The sequence below is a fragment of the Taudactylus pleione genome, unplaced genomic scaffold (assembly GCF_031769625.1).
Source record: "Taudactylus pleione unplaced genomic scaffold, aTauple2 ptg000004l, whole genome shotgun sequence".
NCBI classification, from domain to species: Eukaryota; Metazoa; Chordata; class Amphibia; order Anura; family Myobatrachidae; genus Taudactylus; species Taudactylus pleione.
The window spans coordinates 3,295,100-3,317,117 of NW_028284407.1; the positions used below are offsets into that span (position 1 = coordinate 3,295,100).

Here is a 22,018-nt window from a genome sequence, read left to right on the forward strand (position 1 = left end):
TCACTGTCCAGCAGTAGTGATCACCTACCCTGATATCTTTGTTCCATTGCTGAAATGTCTAGGTGGAATCGCTCACTATGCTTGTCACTCAGTGCACCACAGTTATCTTGTGTTTGTAATCCCGTGAATCGCATATATTTGAATAGGGGAGGGGACAAATAACTGATTCATTTAATTGGGTCATTAGGCCCCGCCCCCTCTGCGCAGAACGCAGATTGCTGGTAAGATTCTCTGCATTCTGCCCACTTCACTAAGAATACCCCTATATCGTCATAAATGGGCTATATCTCGGAACTCAAAGCTAACTGAGAGTTTTAAATGTCATGTTCATTCTTTGCCTGCTGAAATCAATTAGAAGTAACTATTTTCACATTGGAAACATTTTCATTGTTGTGCGTTGTAATCAGTGTTGTGATCCAGGGGATGAAAATACAATTTATTTCATTAGACACTCAAACACTAGGCAGTGTTATTTACTTACTACAGATCTGGGAGAAGAGAAAAGTATGATTTACACCTAACTCATATTGAGGCCCAAAGTGTTGAATGAAGTGGCGTTTGCTTTTTTTACTCTAATTAAGTATGGAATAACAGAAACCCTTAGACCACATTGCAGTACATACTTAGACCATACAAGGTTGTGCATAAGCATAAACTATGTCATCTTTCTCTTTGTTTCTTCTCATTCCAGGTTGGCGTTACAACTGAAGAAATAGATTCATTTGTTCATCGGATTATTATTAATGGAAATGCTTATCCATCCCCATTAGGATACGGCGGGTTCCCCAAATCCGTGTGTACCTCCGTAAACAATGTGGTCTGCCATGGGATTCCAGATAGGTACTTCTTTTTAAAAAAAAAAAATAATTCCTGCTACGTATGTGCAGTATAGGTAACAGGACAGTCTTAAGGTTACACAACCTGTGGCTCTACCACTTTTGGGGGGGTTCAACTCCCATCGTAAAATTCCAGCCAGGGACCAATTTTCGCAGGTCTGCAATGTGTCCTATTCATCCGGAATAATTGTTATTGTCTTTTATTCATAAATATTTTTAGTAAAAAATTGGGATTTTTTTTTATTTTGACAGGAGTGACTTTCTTTTTGTAGCCTGTCAGAACATATATACTGGATAAAATAATAAAGTGTCAAAATATGAAACATGTATACCATATGCAATTTTTGAAACAGAAACAGTAGAATCAGCATGGTTTAAATTTTCACATTTCACTGAGGACAATGAAGTGTAATAGGAGACTCCACTAAAGAGAAACTAAAAATGACAAAAGTGATGCTCCTGACAATGTTAACTGGGTTTTACAGTAATACCTCTTTTCCACCAAAAACCCAGGTCCGACCTGGGTTTTTGGACATGGTTCCAACCCTGGTCAGACCCAGGTTAGACCCATTTACACTGCACCTTTGATCTGGGTTACTCCCAGGTCAGCCCTGTTCACACTGAACTCAGGTCTGCCCTGCTAAACCTGTGAGGTCATAAAAAGTGGGAGGTGAATGCTCGACAACCACCAATCCGCTCATTTTAGGCATGATCCAGGTCAGATAACCTGGGTTGCATCATTTACACTGCACCATTACCTGGGTCCATCCTGGGTCCAACCCTGGTAGCTACCTGGGTTGGATTGCAGGGTCACTTGACCCAGGTTATTTTTCAGGGACCCTTTTACACTGAGCTGCGACCCGGGTAGACCCAGCAAAAACCCAGGTTTTTGCTCTGGTGTAAAAGGGGTATAACTGACAATATAGCAACTTTAACAATCTGACAAGGTTAAATCCATTTAAGATCTTTCTTAACGATAACCAATAGTGTTAAAAATCTCAGCATACAAGACCCATGTAGAGGTAACATGTTGGAAGTGGTGACGAGTAATTACCCAATGAAGTAACAATATGGCTTGGCTTAATTGCCCCATGAGTAGCAATATACATTATTTGAATGTAATTATCCTACAACGAGCAATATAACAGAGTATAATTACCAATGTGTAACAACAAGACAGAATGTAATTACCTCCATGAGGTGTATAAGGCTAAGTGTAATTGCCTAGTACAGAGGTTCCCCATTACAGTCCAGGTTTTAAGAATATCCATGCTTGAGCACAGGTGACTTAATTAGTACCTCAGTCAATTTGATATAACCATCTGGACTCAAGCATGGATATCCTTAAAACCTAGGGCCTGATTCAGACCCGCTCACTATCTGCGTACGCTCGCTGGATGCGTATGCAAATTTGTCAAAGTGACGCCACGGGAAGCGAACACTTGCCAAGGCATAAGCACGCCCACCATGTCTTAGCGAGCGGCCACTTTGTTTGAGCGTATGCCCAATCGCACAGGCAGAGCCACCCACCAGCACCACTTCTTCTCCAGGAAGTGTATTAAAACATTGGTACATTGAGCACCATCGGATGCTAATGCAGTGCTTGCGGTTGCTTTATCCTACCGCAAGCATTGCGAGGAAATCAGTGTAAAAAAAAGTCAAGTGACGTGTACTATGACGCTGCCTGTTAATTATGCAACGGTGTTGAAACACTCAGGCACGCCTGCGTTCGCATCTCCAACCCCCCATTATTAAGGTGCACACACACATAGCGATATTTTACGCGATCTGGCCGATTCCGACACATTAGAACGACAGATCGTGTAAAATATGGCCAAATCGTGAGGAAATCGTGAGTCCCCACTCACATCGCACATCGCATCTTCAGATCTGCCGTGCAGTAGGGCAGATCTGACAATCTAGGAGGTGATGCACTGTAAAAAGTCTGACTGCAGGAGAGATCGTTTGAAGATTGGACACCAAATTGTGTGCAAATCGTGGGCAGATCATGTGCAGAGCTGCCGGGGAGAGTTTCAAGGAAAATCGTATACATCGACTGATCGTGGGCAGATCGGTATGTGTGTGGGCACCTTTAGCGTCTTGCCCCTGTTACCACCCACAAACGGCCTCTCCTGTCACTCATTACACTGGGCTGCCTTTGCTGGGCGAGCGAGAGGGTTGCGAGCGCAGTGTGTAGCTCGCGCACGCGCAGAACGAATCATGCACGTACGCAGAACATCGGCCCGCTTGTGAACGCACAGCACGAGCGAGCGGCTCTGAATTAGGCCCCTAGTCTGTAACGGGGGAGTTTGGGAAATAATGGAGGAGATGTATTATATGTCGATATGGGGAAGAAGTGGTATCAGCACACGTTATATGCGCTGATATCGCTTCTCCCCCATGTATTATTGAGGGGTTGGGCCGTAAATGATAGGGGCGCTATGCGCTTCTGTTGTTATCAGCACTGATATCTACAAGATAGCGCCGATAAGCTGGGCAATGTATCAACTGTCAGCAGCACTGACCGTTTGACAGCTGCAGCGATCGATATCGATTAGGTGCAACTGTCATTGCCCTATTGACACAGCAGGTACAGCAATGACCCTGCTGCGGCAGCTGGTGGCTCTGGGGGCTGCACGCGGGAACTCACGATGCTTGTAAGATCCCGTGCATGCCCATTGGAGCCAGCCGGGAGTGAGACACCGCGCATCAGCACTAGGCTGATGCGCTGTGTGCTCAGCAGGGGATCGCCAGAGGGAGGTTTTCACTCCCCCACTTCGGCAGATGAGATGTATCGTTAGTGCTCCTCCTTTGCCTCGGCTCCTAAGAGTGAGCTGGGCAGCTGGGATGGCCATTGACCATCGATACTTAACAATCAACGATGGTTAACTACCAATGGTTGATGGTTTTGCCATCTATGGCAGACATCTAATGGTTCTCTACCATCGATGGCAGACTAGGACCATGCCACCAAGTGGTGGGTAGAAAAAAAAAAGCACATTTATTTTTAGTTTAGTTTTTTGCAATTTTCATAAAAAAAAAATAACATTTTTTTTTGGACATTTGGGGGGGAATCCAATTATGTTTTGCGCGCCAGTTTGCAATGAGCGCCGACGGAGTATTCAATTGTTGCTCCCATCGGGCGCAAGTGCCGTGGGCGCCCAGATTTCTGCTTGCATCTTCTTGGGTGGCGAGCAGAATTCAGAGAAAAGTCCGGCTTTTGGGCCACCAAACAGCTGTTTGGGTGCTATAACCAGGACTTTGAACTGATCTGGTACATTAGACAGATGCAATAAGTAATGGACGCCCGCAGCAATCGTGTCTGATCGGAGCAACAATTGACTTGCCCCGTCAGGTTCTCATTACTTATTTGCGCGCAAACAACAATTGAATTCCCCCCTTTGTGTACAGTAAATTTGGTTTTGCTGTGTGAGGTGAAATAAGTAAACTAATGTTATGTTCAGAAAACTCAACGTCTTCTGAAGAAAAAAAAACAAGATATATTTTGTATGAGTACTGCATAAATATATACTGATATTGATGGAAGAGACACCCTTATATTGATAGGAGGAAAGATTTCTGCAAAACATATTATTGCTAAAATAGTTCACATTTCAGTTTTAAAGTTCCTGTAAGCTGCAGGATGTGCAGCCTGATACAGTGTTTAATAAATGTGTACAACGCCAGCGGGTTAAATACGTGTGTCCTTTTCATTTCTTTTCTCTATTTTTAGCCGACCCCTTGAAGATGGAGATATTATCAACGTAGACGTCACTGTGAGTCATTTATTAAACACCTTTTATCTGTTTTACAATTCAGCAAATGCTTCTTCCCTTCCAGTGTTAAAATGAATCCTTTCTATGTCCTCTAATTGTACCCCTTCTCCCTTTTCATAAAGCCTATGCTGTCTTCGCAGCTGGGCAATCTGGCTCTGTAACTGCTGTAGAACTGCAAGTCTCAGAACGTCCTGCTAGCTACACTGCCTTCCAACCTGCTGTCTGCAACCCATGGTTCTCCAGCTGATCTAAACAAACAAATGAGTTAATCTTAGACTATAATTTCTGAATGCGCTGACTGAGATGTCCATATGGATACAGATAATAAAACGGCTTAGTCCTCCCTTTGATATAGATGGCACCACGAGTGCGTCAAAACGTTATGCTTCTGTTATAACATCCACGGCCTGTTGTAATAGATGCTGTTTACTTGTTCCCCGAAAACAGCTGTTTTCGTTTTCCGTCTCTGCTTTTTTCTTTTTCCTTTTTAACCCAGGGTTTACACCGAGTAGACCTGGGCTTGACATGAATTTAAGGCTGGGATCGGATGAACTGAGATCAGTGTAGGCCTAAGTGAAATGTCAGCCCAATCCCGCTATGTGTCATGTTTTTGAGAAGGCGTAATTGTTATTGATCCATCGTGTAGATAATGCAGAGCGCCGCAGTACGGAGCAGCTGCTGAAGATAGATATGTATGAGATGAGCGAACGCAGGGGAAAGGCGGCATTTTTCTTTCACTCTAGCGAGATTGATCTTCCTCTTCCTGCTGATTTGGAGTAGGGCCTGTCATTATCTTACTCTGTCATTAGAGGCTACATTGGCCTGTGTGTGTCAGTCTATTTGGACAGCAACTCTTTTGCTAGCAGTGTTCCCTACATTTATTAAAATCCCTGAAGATAGTGTTGTGTTCCATTTTGCAGCAGAAGAACCTTTAACCCTTTCGCTGCAGAGCAATTATACGTCAGTCCCCATGGTTAATGTATTCTAGGCAGCTTTGTGTATTAACACCAGCCAGGCTATGGAGGTGTTCTTTAACTGGCATAAGAAAATGGGCCACTAAATTGTGATGGGGCATAATATGGCTTTCCTACGACCATTCTTACAAATAAAATAATAATTCTGCTAAAAATTGTATTTGTAACACTTGGGGTCATGGAACATAATTAGGGCTGTGTCCCAAGTTTTCCAGGATTATTATATTTATTTCTTACTGTGAAGCTTTAAAATTTAACCTGTACCTTATCAATTAAATTCCTCATGTAGCTGGAAATAAAGAACTTCTGGGAACAGCTCCATGTAGTTACTTTACATTTACAGGCACCCAAAATTAAATAGAAAATCGTCAATGTAAAGGTCGACAGTGCTGAAGGTCGACACACTGGTTGACACATTTTTTTTATGGTTTTTCAACATTTTTATGGTGAGGGATAGGCTGCCGGAGGGGACAGTTATGGTTAGGCACTAGGGGGAAGGTTAGGGTTAGGCACCAGGGGGAGGGTTAGGCACCAGGGGTATGGTTAGGGTAAGGTACCAAGGGGAGAGTTGGGATTAGGCACCAGGGGTAGGGTTAGGATTAGGGTTAAATTACAAATAAAAGTGTCAATCTTTTGTACCTGTTGACCTTTTGCCCCTGTCAACTATTGCATATCGACCTTTACTTTGTCAGTCTTTTATAACACACCCGAAAAGAGGGGGATATGTGTGGGCTGAGAACATGACGTGTCACAGGGATGACTATGCTTTTTGTTTCATTATTATCTGACCAATACATTATATATTATTAGTCAGTGTAAGCTGTTTATATGTTTACTATGGTTCTTTGTAGTAATAGGGATTTAGATATTTCCCTGGAACATTGTAGCTAGTTAAGTTGCCCCCAAAGAGTTTATTATACCTTCTAGAAAGGTCAATTCAAACTTTTTGAGAGATTTTAGTAACCGTTCATCGTGCATCTAAGTTGCAAGTGTCAGTATTTGTTTTCCCAGTTCTAATTGCACTGCTCAGGATATATTACACTAAAGAGTAAACAGTAGTATGTGCCTTCATTTATTATTGAGATTATACATTTGTGCTATGTATATTGTTAAATAGAAGGAATTGTTCACCCATTTTTATTTACTAATGTGTATCATAAGTAGGGATGTGCAGGTTCGGATTAGTTCAGATTTTCCCGCCAAATTCAGATTTTTTTCCCATCAAATATTAGGTCTCAGAAAGAGGCAAAATGTCATCTTTCATGGACTTTTGTCTTTGTACGCTCTAGAAGCGGTCGGTTGGCGGGGTGGGAATAAATAGCTTCGTAAAAATACCGAAGGACTTCTGTAGTCTGAGCACTAGAGGTGGTGCGAGTGCCATCAGATTTTTTTAAGAATGGGGCTGATATAGATAGACGAGAACCACGCAGCAAGTTAAAAAGTCGTTTTCCAGTACAGTCCCGAATTTATGTAAACAATATTATTTTTGAGTTGAACATCTTTCTCCGAAATCCTGAAGTATCTCATCAAAATGTTGCTTAGCTAGAAAATAAACCATTTTAATGGCTGGGTTTGGGGATAGCTTAAATAACTGGTAAGAGTCAGTTAAGGTTTGTTAGGGCAAACTTTGCATTTCCAGGAATGTTCTCTTACTCGGAGACGTATAAGAGATGGTGTTACCTGTAATAACTGATTTGGCGGGTTGGCAGAATAATAAAGGGTCAGTGGTTTCGTGTTGGGGAATTATTATGTTTAAATACCTGCCAAAATGTTTCCACTTTACCATGAAACTTCAGAGAGTGAATTAAATGGGAAGGGAATCTCCACTGCCTGTAAGGGCCATTTATCCATCGTAGAAGCAATGGTAACCTGGATTAAAGCGTGGTCAGAGAAACAAATTGGCTCAATCTCAGAGTCAGTAACACTAGGGAACAAGGAGGAGAGTAGAAGGTAATCTATTCTAGATAAGGAGCCGTAAGCGGCTGAAAGACATGTATGTTCCTTGTCCGTAGGGGGCCTGCCTCTCCAGACATCAATAGCCTTCAAGAGCCACTCCCTCTTTTTGGTAGAGAACTACACACAGGAGCAGGAGTATTCCTATCCATATATAACGGAAGACAATCAGATTAAGGCACCCTCCAAGAACTAGTTGGCAGGAAGCTAACGGTCTTGAGTGAAACAACAATTAGCAGGAAGCAAAAAGGTCTTAAGTAAAACAACAATTGGCAAGAAAACTTCTTGGAATAGATGTTAGAAGCATAAATATTACATAGTATGTAGCGAGAGCCATTTACAGATACATCCACCGCTACATACCTACCTTCAGTATCAATTATAGTAGAGTGTGTTTTGAGTTACAGTTGCTTTTCGCAAGGAACACCACACCTCTGGCCTTAGACGTGAGGGGTGAGGAGGCTACAACAATCCTATTCAACATGTTAAGCTTCAACACTTCAGACACTACCAGAAATACTATGTACAAAAGGATATTTGTAGGTTTCATAAACAAAAAGCATACATTAGAAAGTACCTATCACGAGACATAACCATAAAAAGACAAGGGACGATCCAGAGAACTCTCCTTTTCTGCACACTGAGATAAGCAGCAGCATTGGGAAATCCTTAAACGAGTCGCCATCAAATAGACATGGGCGAGCAGGAAAAAGAAGAGCAAATTTACGCTTGTCTTTGACCAGTTGGGAACAAATCTGGGAAAATTATTTGCATGCCCTAGTAAACTCTGCCAAATAATCCTGTATTATAAAGAATTTAGAGTCGTTCCAATGAAGGTCTTGAATCTTCCTGGACGCCGTCCATATGACCTCTTTATGAAGATACTTGAAACAGTGGAAGATTATCACATGTGGCCTGGAGAAGTGGGTATTTTCTGTGCGTTGAGGCCATATGCGATGTGCCCGCTCAATGACTAAGTCAGCACAAATATCATTAATGTTTCATGAATTGCGGTAAAATATTGCATAAAAAGGGAAAAGGCTAGGACATCCTTTAAGGACGGCAACATCATGAAAAAGTTTGCTGGGTAGCTGAAAGACTACTTTTATGAGTGACATATTTCTATGATGGCGTCTAAGCAGGACACATCATATACCAAATTAATTGTCTTTGTCTGTAGATTTGCAGAAAAATATTGGCGTTGTAATTGGTTGTTTCGTTTTGGAGTTATGTGGCAAAACATCCATCCGCTATTTACAATGCATCACCATTGTGCGCTGGAAAATGTGACAGTTGGAGAAGTCTCCCTGTGCACCTGCTGGGTGACCTGGAACATGTGGCCTGCTGGGAAGTCTGGAAACATTGACAGTTATTTGCAGCCAAATATATCAGCGCGTCTTGCAGGGACCTCAATCACCAACTGCTGTGTTATTTCATTATTCTTTTCACCTTGCCAAACATGCCTAGAGGTTGGCCTCAAGGACATCAATGTGGTGGAAGCGTTACAGGTCGCCCAGAGCGTGCAGTTCAAAGATAGTAACATATAATAAGCTCAACTGATATGCCGCTTGCATTGGACATGACCTATTCGCCACAATACTACTCTTTGGGTCCTATGGACATGCAATGTGTGAACTGTGGTACCCTACACTTCTTGGTAGAGGAGATTAACAACCATTTTTCAGACTGCTGTCACAATGGAAAGTTATGTTGCCCAATGTGGTTGTTCCACCATATTTAGAAGAACTCTTTTATGACAAATACCCTCAAATTACGGCCTCGCCCTAAAATCCATAATATTCTCTATTACTAATGCAGTTATTGCTGGGATTCCCTAGTTATTATTGTTGTTGTTTTATAAAGCACCATAGTACTCTGCAGAAGAAACATTTGGATGGCAGTAAGGGTGTGCCAGTGTGAATCTGTCTACAACAAGATATTTTCCAAAACTGAGCATCTCTGCAAGGATAGTGCCTGCTAAGGAGGCCACCGAGGGGCTTACAGCAACCTTGGCAGACAATTTTTTTTAAGGCAGAGATGGAGGAATCGCTTAAAGACTACAATAGCCCATGCACATCACAAATCTGTGCTTTATGGGAGAGGACAGGCAAAAAGAAAACCATTGGTGATATTACCCTCTCATCAAGAATTGTCTGAATGAATTCACCTCTGTCTGACTGAGCTGGCTGCAATTTCAAAAGTCATCCACATACAGTTCCCTGATGGCCCAACCTCCCCTTAGATTACTCCTCAAAATCAGATCTGACTTATTACCCATATCTTTTGGACATTCACTTCGATCCTCTTCCCCTTTTCTGCAGCCTGGATATTCTTATCCCTCCTCCTTCCCTTTCAATATAGATTCCACTACTCACCTAGTACCAGTGCTCGAAGTGGGGATTTAGAGGTGGGGGTATGGAGATTGAATCCCCCCCCTTTGGGCCCCTGCTTCCATTACACCCCATTGTACGTCTCACCCCCCCCCCTTCCACACACACTTCTCCCTGCCTGCTCCCCTCTCTCACACCCTGTCCTTCTCACTTACTGATTCCCTCTCTTTCACCCCCTACAATACTAACTGCCTGCCTCCCTCTGTCTGCCCCTCCCTTCTCTCTAATTCCCTCTGACCTGCACTGCTGGAATAGAGCCACCGTGAGCCTCTGTTCCTCATTGCAGTTATCTGGCGCCGATGCGTGCCAATGACAAGCTGCCATTTGGCAGCTTTTCATTGGCTGGCGGCCGCAAGCCTCCTCATTGGCTGGCGGCCACGAGCCTCGTGATTGGCTAGCGGCCGCGAGCCTCCTCATTGGCCGGCGGCCGCGAGCCTCCTGATTGGCTGGCGGACGCGAGCCTCCTGATTGGCTGGCGGCCGCGAGCCTCCTGACTGGTTGGGGGCCGCGAGCCTCCTCATTGGCTGGTGGCCGCGAGCCTCCTCATTGGCTGGCGGCCGCCCAGTGCGTGGTGGTGGTGCTTCTAGTGCAGCCGGGACCCGGTAATTTGTCCCGGCTACATGCCAGCGCCTCCGCTACCCCGATTGAGATGTGTCCCCTGCGGGACACATCTCTACACATAGCCGCCGCTGTTCCAGCGCTGGGATCCCATACTGGATCCCAGCGCTGGTACATTCTCATCTGCATTTAAAATGAAGTGGGGCCGGGAAGTGGCGGTATTTCATACCGCCGTATACCGCCCCACTTTGACCACTGCCTAGTACCTTATGTTTGGCACATGCAATCCCCATCTACCCAGGATCTGTGATCGCTGTATGCCTGTCCCTATTATCTTTCCCCCATTACTTATTCCTTTTGTTTATTTTTCTGTCTATATGTATATATACAAAAAAAAAATCTATAGACCTGTACCAGAAATTGTATGTACTTTGCTTTTTGTTGACATTTGCCATTGTTATTAACTAAAAATCTAATATTTGGGAATTTTAATTACCAGGCAGCACAGTTGATTGTTTCAAGCCATTATCCCTGCCTTGTTTTTTTTCAGAGAACGATGGATATTGAAATTCTGAATCAATATTACATTTCTGCGATAGGTTTTATTAATGCTGTTAAGACGTATTCTTTTCCTACTGATTCGTATCTCACTGCATGTTTTCAAATTCTAAATGCAGTGCTTTATTATTATTACCGATTATTTATATAGCGCACACAGCGCTTTACAGAGAATATCTGGCCACTCACATCAGTCCCTGCTCTAGTGGAGCTTACAATCTAAGGGCCTGATTCAGAGCTGGACGCTATTTGCGCTCGCTCGTTCAGAAAAAGGGGCCGGCTATTTAAATTGAGCGCTCGCTCTTTGCGGTCTGTTGACGCCTCTATGTCTGAGCGGGCGAACGAAACATGCGCTCGCTATTTTGTAAAGACGCCCCCTGGCCGTTCGCATCCTACGTCATCTCCGCTATTTATTTGATTAATCGAGTACATCAACAGGCATCTGAACTGCTCGCAGTGCTTGTGGTAGGATTTTCCTACCGCAATCATGGATGCTCGTGTCGCTGTGGGTCACCACCCACAGCCTATACGAGCGTGCAGGATGATGGTCGCGATGGTCTTGACCATCGCCACCGCGAGAAACTCAACCGCAAGGCCAGGAGTGATTTTGGCTCTATCAGAGCCAAAATCACTCCCACTGACATCACTAGTGATGTCAGTGGGGCCGGCTTCTGACGGTAGGCGTTCCCTTGGGAATGCCTCCGTCTGGCAGGCACGCCCACCAAAGGGGGCGTGCTGTTAATCAACATCGACAGCACGGCCCCTTTGATCAGACACAACGAGCGAAGGAAAGTCCTTCGCTCGTCGCGTCTCGCGCATGCGCACGACGGAGCTCCCTCCGTCATGCGCATGCGCAGTGCACACCGTCGACCCACTTGCGAGCGGACAGCCGCTCGCGAGTGGGTCTGAATCAGGCCCAATATCCAATTTATAATTATTTGTGCAAAAACACAAGCTAGGAAGCATTTAATACTTCTGCAGCGGTCAACATGGGGAGGTGGCTTTGGTATACCTCACTTCAAACTATAGTATTTCTCCGCCCAATTGGCTCAGTGCATTATCTGGACCAATCTGGTCTCTTCCAGGGTTTGGTCTATTAATTGAAAAGCCTAGGACTCGTAACAGTCTGTTCTCCGGCTCTCAAAGCCAAAAGGCTTTTTCCTGTAATTTATCATGAGTTCAACCCCACGGATTAGTCAACCAAAAAACTCCATGAACTTTCCTGGGAAAGAGATTTGGGAGAGACTTGGATGGAGCAGAATGGGGAGTTATTACACGCCACCAGCTCCGTTTGTGATAAAATTGAGGAAAATAGTTATAAATTTTTTTTTTATACTACTGGTAACCTGGGCCTGATTCAGCATCGATCGCAACTGCGAAAGCGTACGCAGACGGCCGATTGTTGCGGACTGCGCATGCGTATGCATCACGGTGCACGTGTATGAACCAGCCACTGCGATCGCAGTGATTACACAGACTTATCGCAGAGTGATTGTCAGGAAGCACCAGTTGAGAGTGGTGACGGTGGGGTGGTCAGGGAAACGCAGGTGTGTCAGTGCGCTTGAACGCTGTTGCAGGAGCGTGCATATATTAGCCACTGCGATGGCATATGAAGCATGAGCTCTCACTGCTTGCGGGAAACTTGACAATTTAGTGGTAGGGTCAGACCTGCCTTAAATGTGCGAGAGGCTCTGATGTACTTCGATGTTACTGATGTTTTGGCTGGATTGCAAGGTATTACGGATGTGCGAGAGGGGAAGTGGGCGTCTACATGTTGTCAGTGAGAGTGCTTTGCAATTGCAATTATTAGCATACTTTCACAGCAGAACTGCATGCACGATTGCTACCGCGATTGCAATAGCGATCCTTGCTGAATCAGGCCCCCTGTTCCATCGTGCTTATATTAATTGTTTCCCTGTGTTTCTTGGTCTTGTTGGAGGTATTGTCATAATGATGGTATTTTCCTCTACACATGATGGAGCTGCCCTAAGATTGTTCCTTCGGGCGGGACACTCGGAACTTGATCAGCCCTCTTTTGAGTAATGATATTTCACCTTCACCAAAGTATTTTCTCCTTCCTGTAAATATTCGTTCTGTGACCCATCACCAGCATAAATTGCTTAGGCATATCATTTCAGCTGCCTACTGAGACATCCTCTTGTTCCTACTATCCACAACATCACGTCTAGTCTTTGGAACCCCCCTCAAATGGAGTTTATGATAAATTAAATGTTGTATTCCTCTTTGGAAGACCTGGGAACCTTGGGCCTTACTTTATAATTTCCAGTTATCCTTTTCTTGACCACATAGGTGACTGCCCTTCTTTGCAGTTTCCCACTCCTTATACACTTCATCGTGGATCCACTTAGATCCTTAACTCAGGACTACGCTGCCGGGATTCTGACCGGCGGCATTATCAAAGCCTAACACTGCACATCATACCTTCATTACTATTCCTACCATGAAGCTTGGAGGCGAGTGGAGAATACTCAGGTAATGATTCTATGTTCTTTGGAAAACTACACATTATAGGGGCATGTTATAAACTCCGTCACCCAAGGAAAAGTAGTAAGTGTGACATGTCAGTTTCCCGAAACCCTGGCAAGAGGAAAGTCCAGAAGCAGTAAGGTTAGAAGCCTAAGAGAACCTGAGATTCCCATTGGATCACAGTGATCACATGCTGCGGTGTTTGGGGTCAGAAACCAGGACCATTGTACAAAACAGGGACGTGTTGTTGGACGCAGACTTTCTGGACCCAGCTGACCATTTGCGATGGGCAGTCTGAGTAAGCTCAGCTTATGCAAACTGGCCGAGGGCTGCGACCGCCTTGGGACGCAGCACTCGGTTAGGGGATGCAGGCTGGAGGCGTATATTTCTTACAGACGCTTCCTGCTGTATTTGCATTTTGTGATATGGTATTGCACAGACGCTTCCTTGCGGCTATGCAATACCGTCCACATCAGAATCGGGCCCTATGTGTTTATCTTAGGTTGGATTGGTTGAATTTGGGCATCAGGAATATGCGCTGAGAAATTGACCATGGCGTGTTATTGCGATTGATCAACCCCATACCCGGTTACAGTCTATATATAACGTCGCACTTGATGTAAGCTGAATTGACAGTCTCTTGCTATGTATTGCTGTTTTTGTCAAACATTTGTTAAATAAACATTTTAAAGTACTAATTGTGGCCTTTTTGGCCTATTCTGTCTGGGTGTTTTCTGGTGTGAGGGTATACTTTCAGTAAAAACTCAATTTGAGTGAAAATTGCTTCGTTTCGCTATCCATTTTTCCTGCTGGAAGGAGAAAAAAAAAATCTCTGATGATACCTCAAAGAAAGTTCATTTTCAGAAGATCCTTCATCATCTTCATCTATCTATGATCTGTTATTTTAGAAAGAATCAGATTTTAATAATTGGATATTTGATTGTTTTTTTATAATACAATCTTTGATTTTTTTAAAAAATTAAGATCTGAGCGCCCTCTCTTCTTATATATTTACATTATCTCTGGTTACCCATCTAACAGGGGGTCGATAGAGGGTTGCAGCTGGTATATTTACTGTATCCAACAAATTAAGGGAATTTTGTATATATATATATATATATATATATATATATATATATATATATATATACAGTGTATATATATATATATATATATATAATCACACAAAATTAATTGGCACTCACAGTCCAAAGTATATACAGGATGCCCAGGTGCCCTCCCAGGGAGTAGTCATATAGAAGGTGCTTGGACAATCCTAGAAAAGACAGATGCGGCACTCTGGGACTTATATGCAAAACGTATTTACTTGAAAAAGAAACGTCAGTCAGTTTCAAGTAAATACGTTTTGCACATAAGTCCCAGAGTGCCGCCTTTGTCTCTCCTAGGATTGACCAAGCACCTTCTATATATATATATATATATATATATATATATATATATATATATATATATATATATATTTACACAGGACTCAGCTGCAACTAGTCACTGGTGCACGGGAAGGGTTTAAAACTCCCACACACCTGATGCTCCTTGCTACTGATGCCGGACAAAATGGCCAGGCGATAGGCCAGGGGTGGTGGTTAGCATTAGGGTGCCTCGACCTGGAAGGTCCACAGACATTAACACAAGGAGTGCTGGGACATTTACTTTTATGTTTATTTGCTTATTTTCTGTTATGTGCCGGTGTGTATCCAGGCCTATGCTCACACTAAGGTGCAGTGTCTGCTACCATTAAAAGACACTGCTTTACCAAGTACCCGCCTGTCTGGAGTCCTCATTTCAATACCGCATATTTCATGTGGTGGCCCGTACGGGGACCTGCACTGCTGTGTTGCAGCACAATCGCTAGACGCCTACATTGTAACAATGGAACTAACAAGGCAAAACGGTCGGTATACGTGAGTGTGGTTAGTGAACAAGAAAAAAAGCAGTTATATTAAGGACACTGTGAGGGGTATTCAATATGAAACGTTAACCTCGCTGTCGAAAATTTCGCCGCACATCGGAGCTTTTGCCAGCGAAAAAGTATCGTGCACGCTCCCGCTTATCCCCGTATTCAATATGAAATCATCAAAAACGGGACCCGGCGATACTTGGATCGGCGAAAACAAATGGGAATTTTTTGGAAATAATTGTAGGACCCCCCTAAAGATGTCCAGACCTCAGGGTTCACTATGGCTACCCCCGTTTTTGCCTGCAGAAGATAGTCAGGGTTTTTAAATAGCCGCGGCAGGTGTTTTTTTCCCGACTTTGAAGAAGTGATGCAGAAGAGCATTTAGCTTTTTTTTTCGTTTTTAAAAGTGGTCCCATCAAATTTGGGGTACATGAAAATGGGTACCAGCATATTTTTAAGTCCCTAAAGTTATGTTTTAAAAATTCTGCAAAAATGCACCTGCCGCTATTTTGCGCAATGAAAAAAAAACCTGCCACATACTTGGGGACCCCACCAGAATTAATTTAGTTAGTTTGGCATTTTTTTTTTCCTTTTTTTATATTTTCACAACAATTTTTTTTTTTTAGGGTGTCCCGATTTTTTTTTAAACAATATTTTTTGATCATTTCCTTTTAAGGGGACATTCCCAAAAGTACAGGCTATTTTTTAAAAGCCTGCACCCCCAAACCCCAATTTTGCACTTTTTTTCACTTGCTGTAGTGAATTGAAAAATTATCCCTGTTTTTTTTAAATTGACCCTTGACCCCATTAACGAATAAAAACGTGAATTTTCGGGAAATATGCCTGGGACCCCCCTAAAGATGTCCAGACATGGAGGATCACTATGGGTACCCCTATTTTTGCCTGCAAAAGAAAATCTGGTTTTTACATAGCTTTGGCAGGTGTTTTTTCCTGCCGTGGCTATTAGAAATCCAGAGTTCCTGCAGTAGTTAAAAATGGGGGTACCCATAGTGATCCCTCATGTCTACACATCTTTAGGGGGGTTCCTAGCATATTTCCCGAAAATTCCAGTTTTTGTTGAACCTGTAAAAATAAGTAGTAAAAATTTACAAAAAAAAAATCACATAAGGTCCCGTCCCCCCCCAAAAGCCAAACCAGCCCCAGGCTTGCCAGCCAGTGGTGGTTTCTAAAAATACGGGGAACAAAATGTGTAGGGTTCCACCGTATTTTAGAAACCAACACCAGGCTGGAGGGACTAGTGCTGGAGACCCTGTGGTGCTGCCTGTGGTGCTCGGGAGAGGGGGGACCCTTTTTGGGGGGGTCCCCGACTCCCCCGAGATCACCGGCTTGCGCTGACCGACTTGGGGTGTAATGCTTTTGACCTGGAGCCGCGGTGATTGGGTCTCCGGGCTGTGGCATTACACCCGGTCAGTTGGGTCTGGTGCTGGTCTTAAATATAGGGAGTACCCCACGTCTTTTTTGCCCCCTATATTTAAAACCAGCACTAGTCCCTGCAGCCTGGTGTTGGTTTCTAAAATACAGTGGAACCCTAGACATTTTGTTCCCCGTATTTTTAGAAACCACCACTGGCTGGCAAGCCTGGGACTGGTTTGGCTTTTGGGGGGGACCTTATGTCATTTTTTTTGTACATTTTTGCTACTTTTTTTTACAGGTTCAACAAAAACGGTAATTTTCGGGAAATATTCTAGGGACCCCGCTAAAGATGTGTAGACATGGGGGATCACTATGTGTACCCCCATTTTTAACTACTGAAGGAAGTCGGGGTTTCTAATAGCCGCGGCAAGTGCATAAATGCGACTTTGAAGAAAGTGATGCAGAAGAGCATTTAGAATTTTTTTGGGGGAAAAATAACTATGCCCAGCAAATTTGGGGTACTTGAAAGTGGGGGTCAGCATATTTTAAAGTTGCTAAAGTGACTTGAAAAAATTGTGAAAAACCCACCTGCTGCAAGCAGCTGCAATGAAAAAAACACCTGGGGCATACTCGGGGACCCCCCCAGAGTCAAGTTCACTATTTTTTAACTTTGTCCCCCAACATTTTTTTTTTTGGCCCCCAAATTCAAAGTGCTTTTTTTGGGGTGGCCCGATTTTTTTTTTTTTGACACAGATCATTTCAAGGGGTCATTCTGAAGGGTGCAGGCTATTTTTTTTAAGCCTGCACCCCTAAACCCCAATTCTGCACTCTTTTTCGCCACCTATTCAGTGGTGAAAAGTTATCCCCGTTTTTTTTCAAAGACTTTTCGAACCTGCGAAAAGTCTTTGAAATTGAATACGGTGTAAAACCAAAACCTCTGAAAATGACGTAATCGGTGCGAAAACATTGCAAAAACTGAGTTTTCGCTCCATATTGAATACCCCTATGTGTGTACTGAAAAAAAAAAGAGTGACTTTCCTTTTTTTTTTTTTTACTAAGGTGCTTGAGACATATCAAAATGCTAATTAGTATGTTCACCAGCTAGTGCAAGCTGTGTAATTAAGTCCACCTGTTTGAGCAGAGCAGAGCACACATACTGCTGTTTAACCCCTGCATTGTTGAAAAAAAGCAGTGTTTTCTTTTTCTGTGTTAAAAGTTGAATAACAGTTGCTTACTGAAGGAAAGATATATATATATATATATATATATATATATATATATATATATTTGTGTATACTGGCTTGTCATTGCTCTTATATAAAAGCACCTACACTTGTACATACACCTCCCACTGTAAAAATGGAGGAAGTTTTTCGCACTATAGTAAATTTGTTGGCCTCTCACCAAAAGACAGAGGAACAAATGTTGCAGCTACTGACCTAGTCAGTGGGCACAACAGGTGCAGGGTATCTAAATAAAAAGACTGCCTCAGATGACCCAGAGACATATTTGCTGATATTTGAAAGGGTTGCACATCGTTTAAAGTGGCCAGCAGATTCTTGGACTGACAGACTTGCCCCCTATCTCACTGATGAGGCTCAGAAAGCCTATGCTGATTTGTCCTCTGCTGATGCTGAGAAATATGACCTAGTCAGAAGTGCCATTCTAGCTCGGTCAGGTCTCCATCCCGCCTGGAAAAGTGTAGCGCTTCCACAAATGGACTCTACTACCAGGGGTCCCTATTCAGAAGCAGGTTGCAGAACTCGCCAGACAGGGGTGGAGTTGGCTCCAGACAGTAGAGCGTACTGCCACTCAGATTGTAGAGACGGTGGTTGTTGTCCAGCATATAGGATCCCTAGGGCGTAATATGCAGCGCTGGGTCATACACGCTGATCCTCAGAATCTAGAGGAATTAAGTACAGTGTTGGAGTGATATGAGACCATAAGAAATATGACAAAAATGCCAGAAAAGAAACCAGGTAATAAGCGACCCGTTAAGATGGCACCCCGTTGGCCTGTGACCCTGACTGTCATCCCTCCTCAAGGAAACAACGCTGGAGATGCCAGGGTCGTTTGCTATGAGTGCAGAGAGCTAGGTCATATAAGACAGGACTGTTCCAGAAAAACAGCCTATGGAGTGTGGGGTTGCTAGTATGGGCGCTGCGTACCCCGCTTTTTGCATGATGGTACCCCTGGATTCCAGACCCCTGTTAATGTGGGAAACTGTGTTACTGAATGGTTGAGAACTACAAGCTAGTAGAGAATCAGGGAGTGAGCTAAACCTGAGCTCAGAGGCAGTCCTACCCAGGCCAGTGGTAAAGGTGCCAGGGTTAGTTAAAGTACTCTGCGTTCATGCGTCCACAGAAAACTTCTCCCTAGTACGAGTGGACCTCACCATAAAGGGGTACACTTATGAGGTAGTCGCCCCGGTTGGTCCTAAGCTCCCCTATCCTCTCATTATTTCCCAGATTTGTTGAGCTCGTGAAGGAACCACAGGGACAATGCAATGTAAAGTCTCAAAGACCCTACCTCGGAAAAGGGAGAAGAGTGGAAAAGCATGTGCTGTCCTCTTTGGAAAGCGAACCTCTGCGCAATTAATGTCTGAGGAAAGAAATCCGCAACACTTTGCCCGGTTACGGCCAGACAGAAATATTTGCAGAGGTATCATACCCAATACAGATGTTGCCATGGATGTGCTGGAAACCGCCACCCCTCTGGTTCCTGCGGGCCGCTCTAGTTCACTTGGCCCTACAGAAGTTCCGCTGGCGGACACCTGGGCAGCAGAACAGCGAAAAAAAGCCAAAGCCTTAGTTCGCAATAATCAGGGTGTGTTTTCTTCCCTGTCGGGACGCACTACCTTGGTGGAACACAACATAATTATACCTGAAAGAGTGGGCGTAAAGCAGCGACCGTATCGCATTCCTGAGGCACGGTGCAAGCTATACTGCAAAAAGAAAGTCCGGTCCCAGTACTTCTTTCTAAACCGCTTGGATGTCGCTCTGGCTCATTGAGGGATACTTTCTCTGTGGGGCAGCAGATAAGAGCAGAACCCGGTGTCCGCAAGAAAAGAAGGATAGTTGCTCCTCTGCCAGAACACACCATATTCAAGGGGGATGAAGAATACATGCCTGGAAAGGTGGTTCAGAAGGCTGAAGGGTGTTGGCCGTCACAAAGGAATATGTGTGCTTCCTCAAGCTTGGTAAAGCGAAATGGGAGGTTGTGTGGTGAGAGGGGTTTTATTTGTGTTTGGAGTGCTTCGGTAATGGGCTTCTCTGTTATGTTCTTTGACGTCATATCAGCTCTATATAGATCACCTTCTGCAATGGTCTCTGTGAATAACATCACCCCCTCCCCTTTTGGGATAGCCAATAGCAAGACAGCTTTGCCCCCTTTCACCTCTCAATTTTGTATTACGATATATATTCGTGCCAATCAAGAGATATCAGGTATCAAAATAAGGCTCACTCAGCACAAAATCACTCTGTACACAGATGTCATGCTACTGGCAGTCACTGATCCATCTCATTCACTTCCATGTCACTTTGAGGAGATTGATCTGTATGGATGATTTTTGGGATAGAAGAGCATCACTTCAAAACTGGTGGTCCTGAATTTCTACATTCCTTGGAATAGCTGGCATCTTTACAAAATAAAATGCCTTGGTGTTTGCATCACTTTAAGATACCATCAGCTGCTCCAACCTAACTTCCTGTAGCTTCTTTCCCAGGTCAATAAAACTTTGATACCTGGTCTCACCTATTTGTTTCCTTTATTGGCCATATTATTTCAATAAAGATGAACACGGTATCTGTAGCTCTTCAAAACTCTCCCAATTTTTGTGCCTCCATACATATTTAAACTTCTTAAAATATCATACCTCGCCTTTCATCTGGGCTGGTAGACCTCCTTGTGCGAGGCTCCAGGCACTCCTATCCTTGCAAGGTGGCAACCTAGTTATACCTGATTTTAAAAGTTACTACATGGCAGCACAGCTCACTCAGTGTACTTTAGAATTGCCTTGGCTCTGACAGAGTGTGGTCACTGATCAATGTATAAGACTTAGCCTTATACTCTGCCTCATCTTTCCTCTGGCTCCCACGAATGTAGTGTCCCAAAACAGTTATTCATCAACTGACTTTGTCCTTCTCCTTGACAATTTGGGTCTTGTGCCAACCGGCATTTGTGACTGTCTCAATCACCATCTCCTATCATTCTAGTTTACAACAGCCTTAACTTTTCCCCAGGTTTATCTCTACACTCGTTTGGTCCATGGCTGGCGTGAGGCATAAGCTATTTAAATGATCAAAATTGTCATCTCCAACAAACACGTCTTTCAATTCCTCTAACTCAGAAATTTTAATTATCAGTAAATCTTCATACAAATTTACCAATCGTCCTCTGACAACAGTGTCTTAGACACTCTTCTACATTACTACTTTATACTTTGGACTGACATCTCCTGCTTCATCCTCCTGCGATCCTCACGGGGTAGCCTGGGAGGCTGAACTCATCTCCTCTCAGTAAAATATATACAGACGCTTTAGATAGATGTTGGAGGAGCTATCTTTCTGAAGGCACAGTCCTCCACTTTTGGTGAAATTGTACTAAGCTTGCTGGTTTCTGGCAAGACATTAACAAAGTAATATTTTCCACCCTTCATATAACTGTGCCCATGGATCCCAAATTCTTTTTTCTGTCCTCTAAGTCCTCCATCAGCATCTCATCACCAACACAAATTAATGCAACACATTATTGCCGCCACTTCCTGCCAGCTTGCGGCCGATAAGAAAAAGCCTGAGCCTCCTTCACTCCAAGCGTCACTAATAGGATTTGGTACATCTATGGAACGGAATACATGACCACCAATATTTCCTTCCATGAACCAGGTGAAAAAAATCAACATGGTGAAACCATGTGGTGTATCCCATACCCCGTGTTGTACTTCACCATAAGTATACTAATTTAGTACAACAGTAATTCATACTGTCATAACATCAATTCTTGTCCCTTAAGGTATAAAAATAAAACAAAATAATATAAAGGGAATAAACTCTTTAATTTTTTAAAACAAGAAAACAAAAATAAGTTTAGTTCGTAAAACATAATTTTACAAGTCTTCTAGTAACTTTAAAAAAAAAAAGTTATTTGGCACACCTTTGAATCACAATCGTTAGTAAAAATTAAACTTTAGAAC

At 43.5% G+C, this 22,018-nt stretch overlaps 1 protein-coding gene across 4 annotated transcripts in view; it reads left to right on the forward strand.

The window, feature by feature from the left end:
- Positions 1–22,018, forward strand: part of METAP1D (methionyl aminopeptidase type 1D, mitochondrial) — a 227,306-nt gene that overhangs the window by 137,768 nt on the left and 67,520 nt on the right. For all 4 annotated transcript variants that reach the window (XM_088470801.1, XM_088470873.1, XM_088470936.1 and 1 more), the window contains 2 exons: positions 692–840; positions 4,570–4,612. In XM_088470801.1, the coding sequence (XP_088326927.1) occupies positions 692–840; positions 4,570–4,612 (192 nt within the window). The remainder of the gene's footprint in view (positions 1–691; positions 841–4,569; positions 4,613–22,018) is intronic.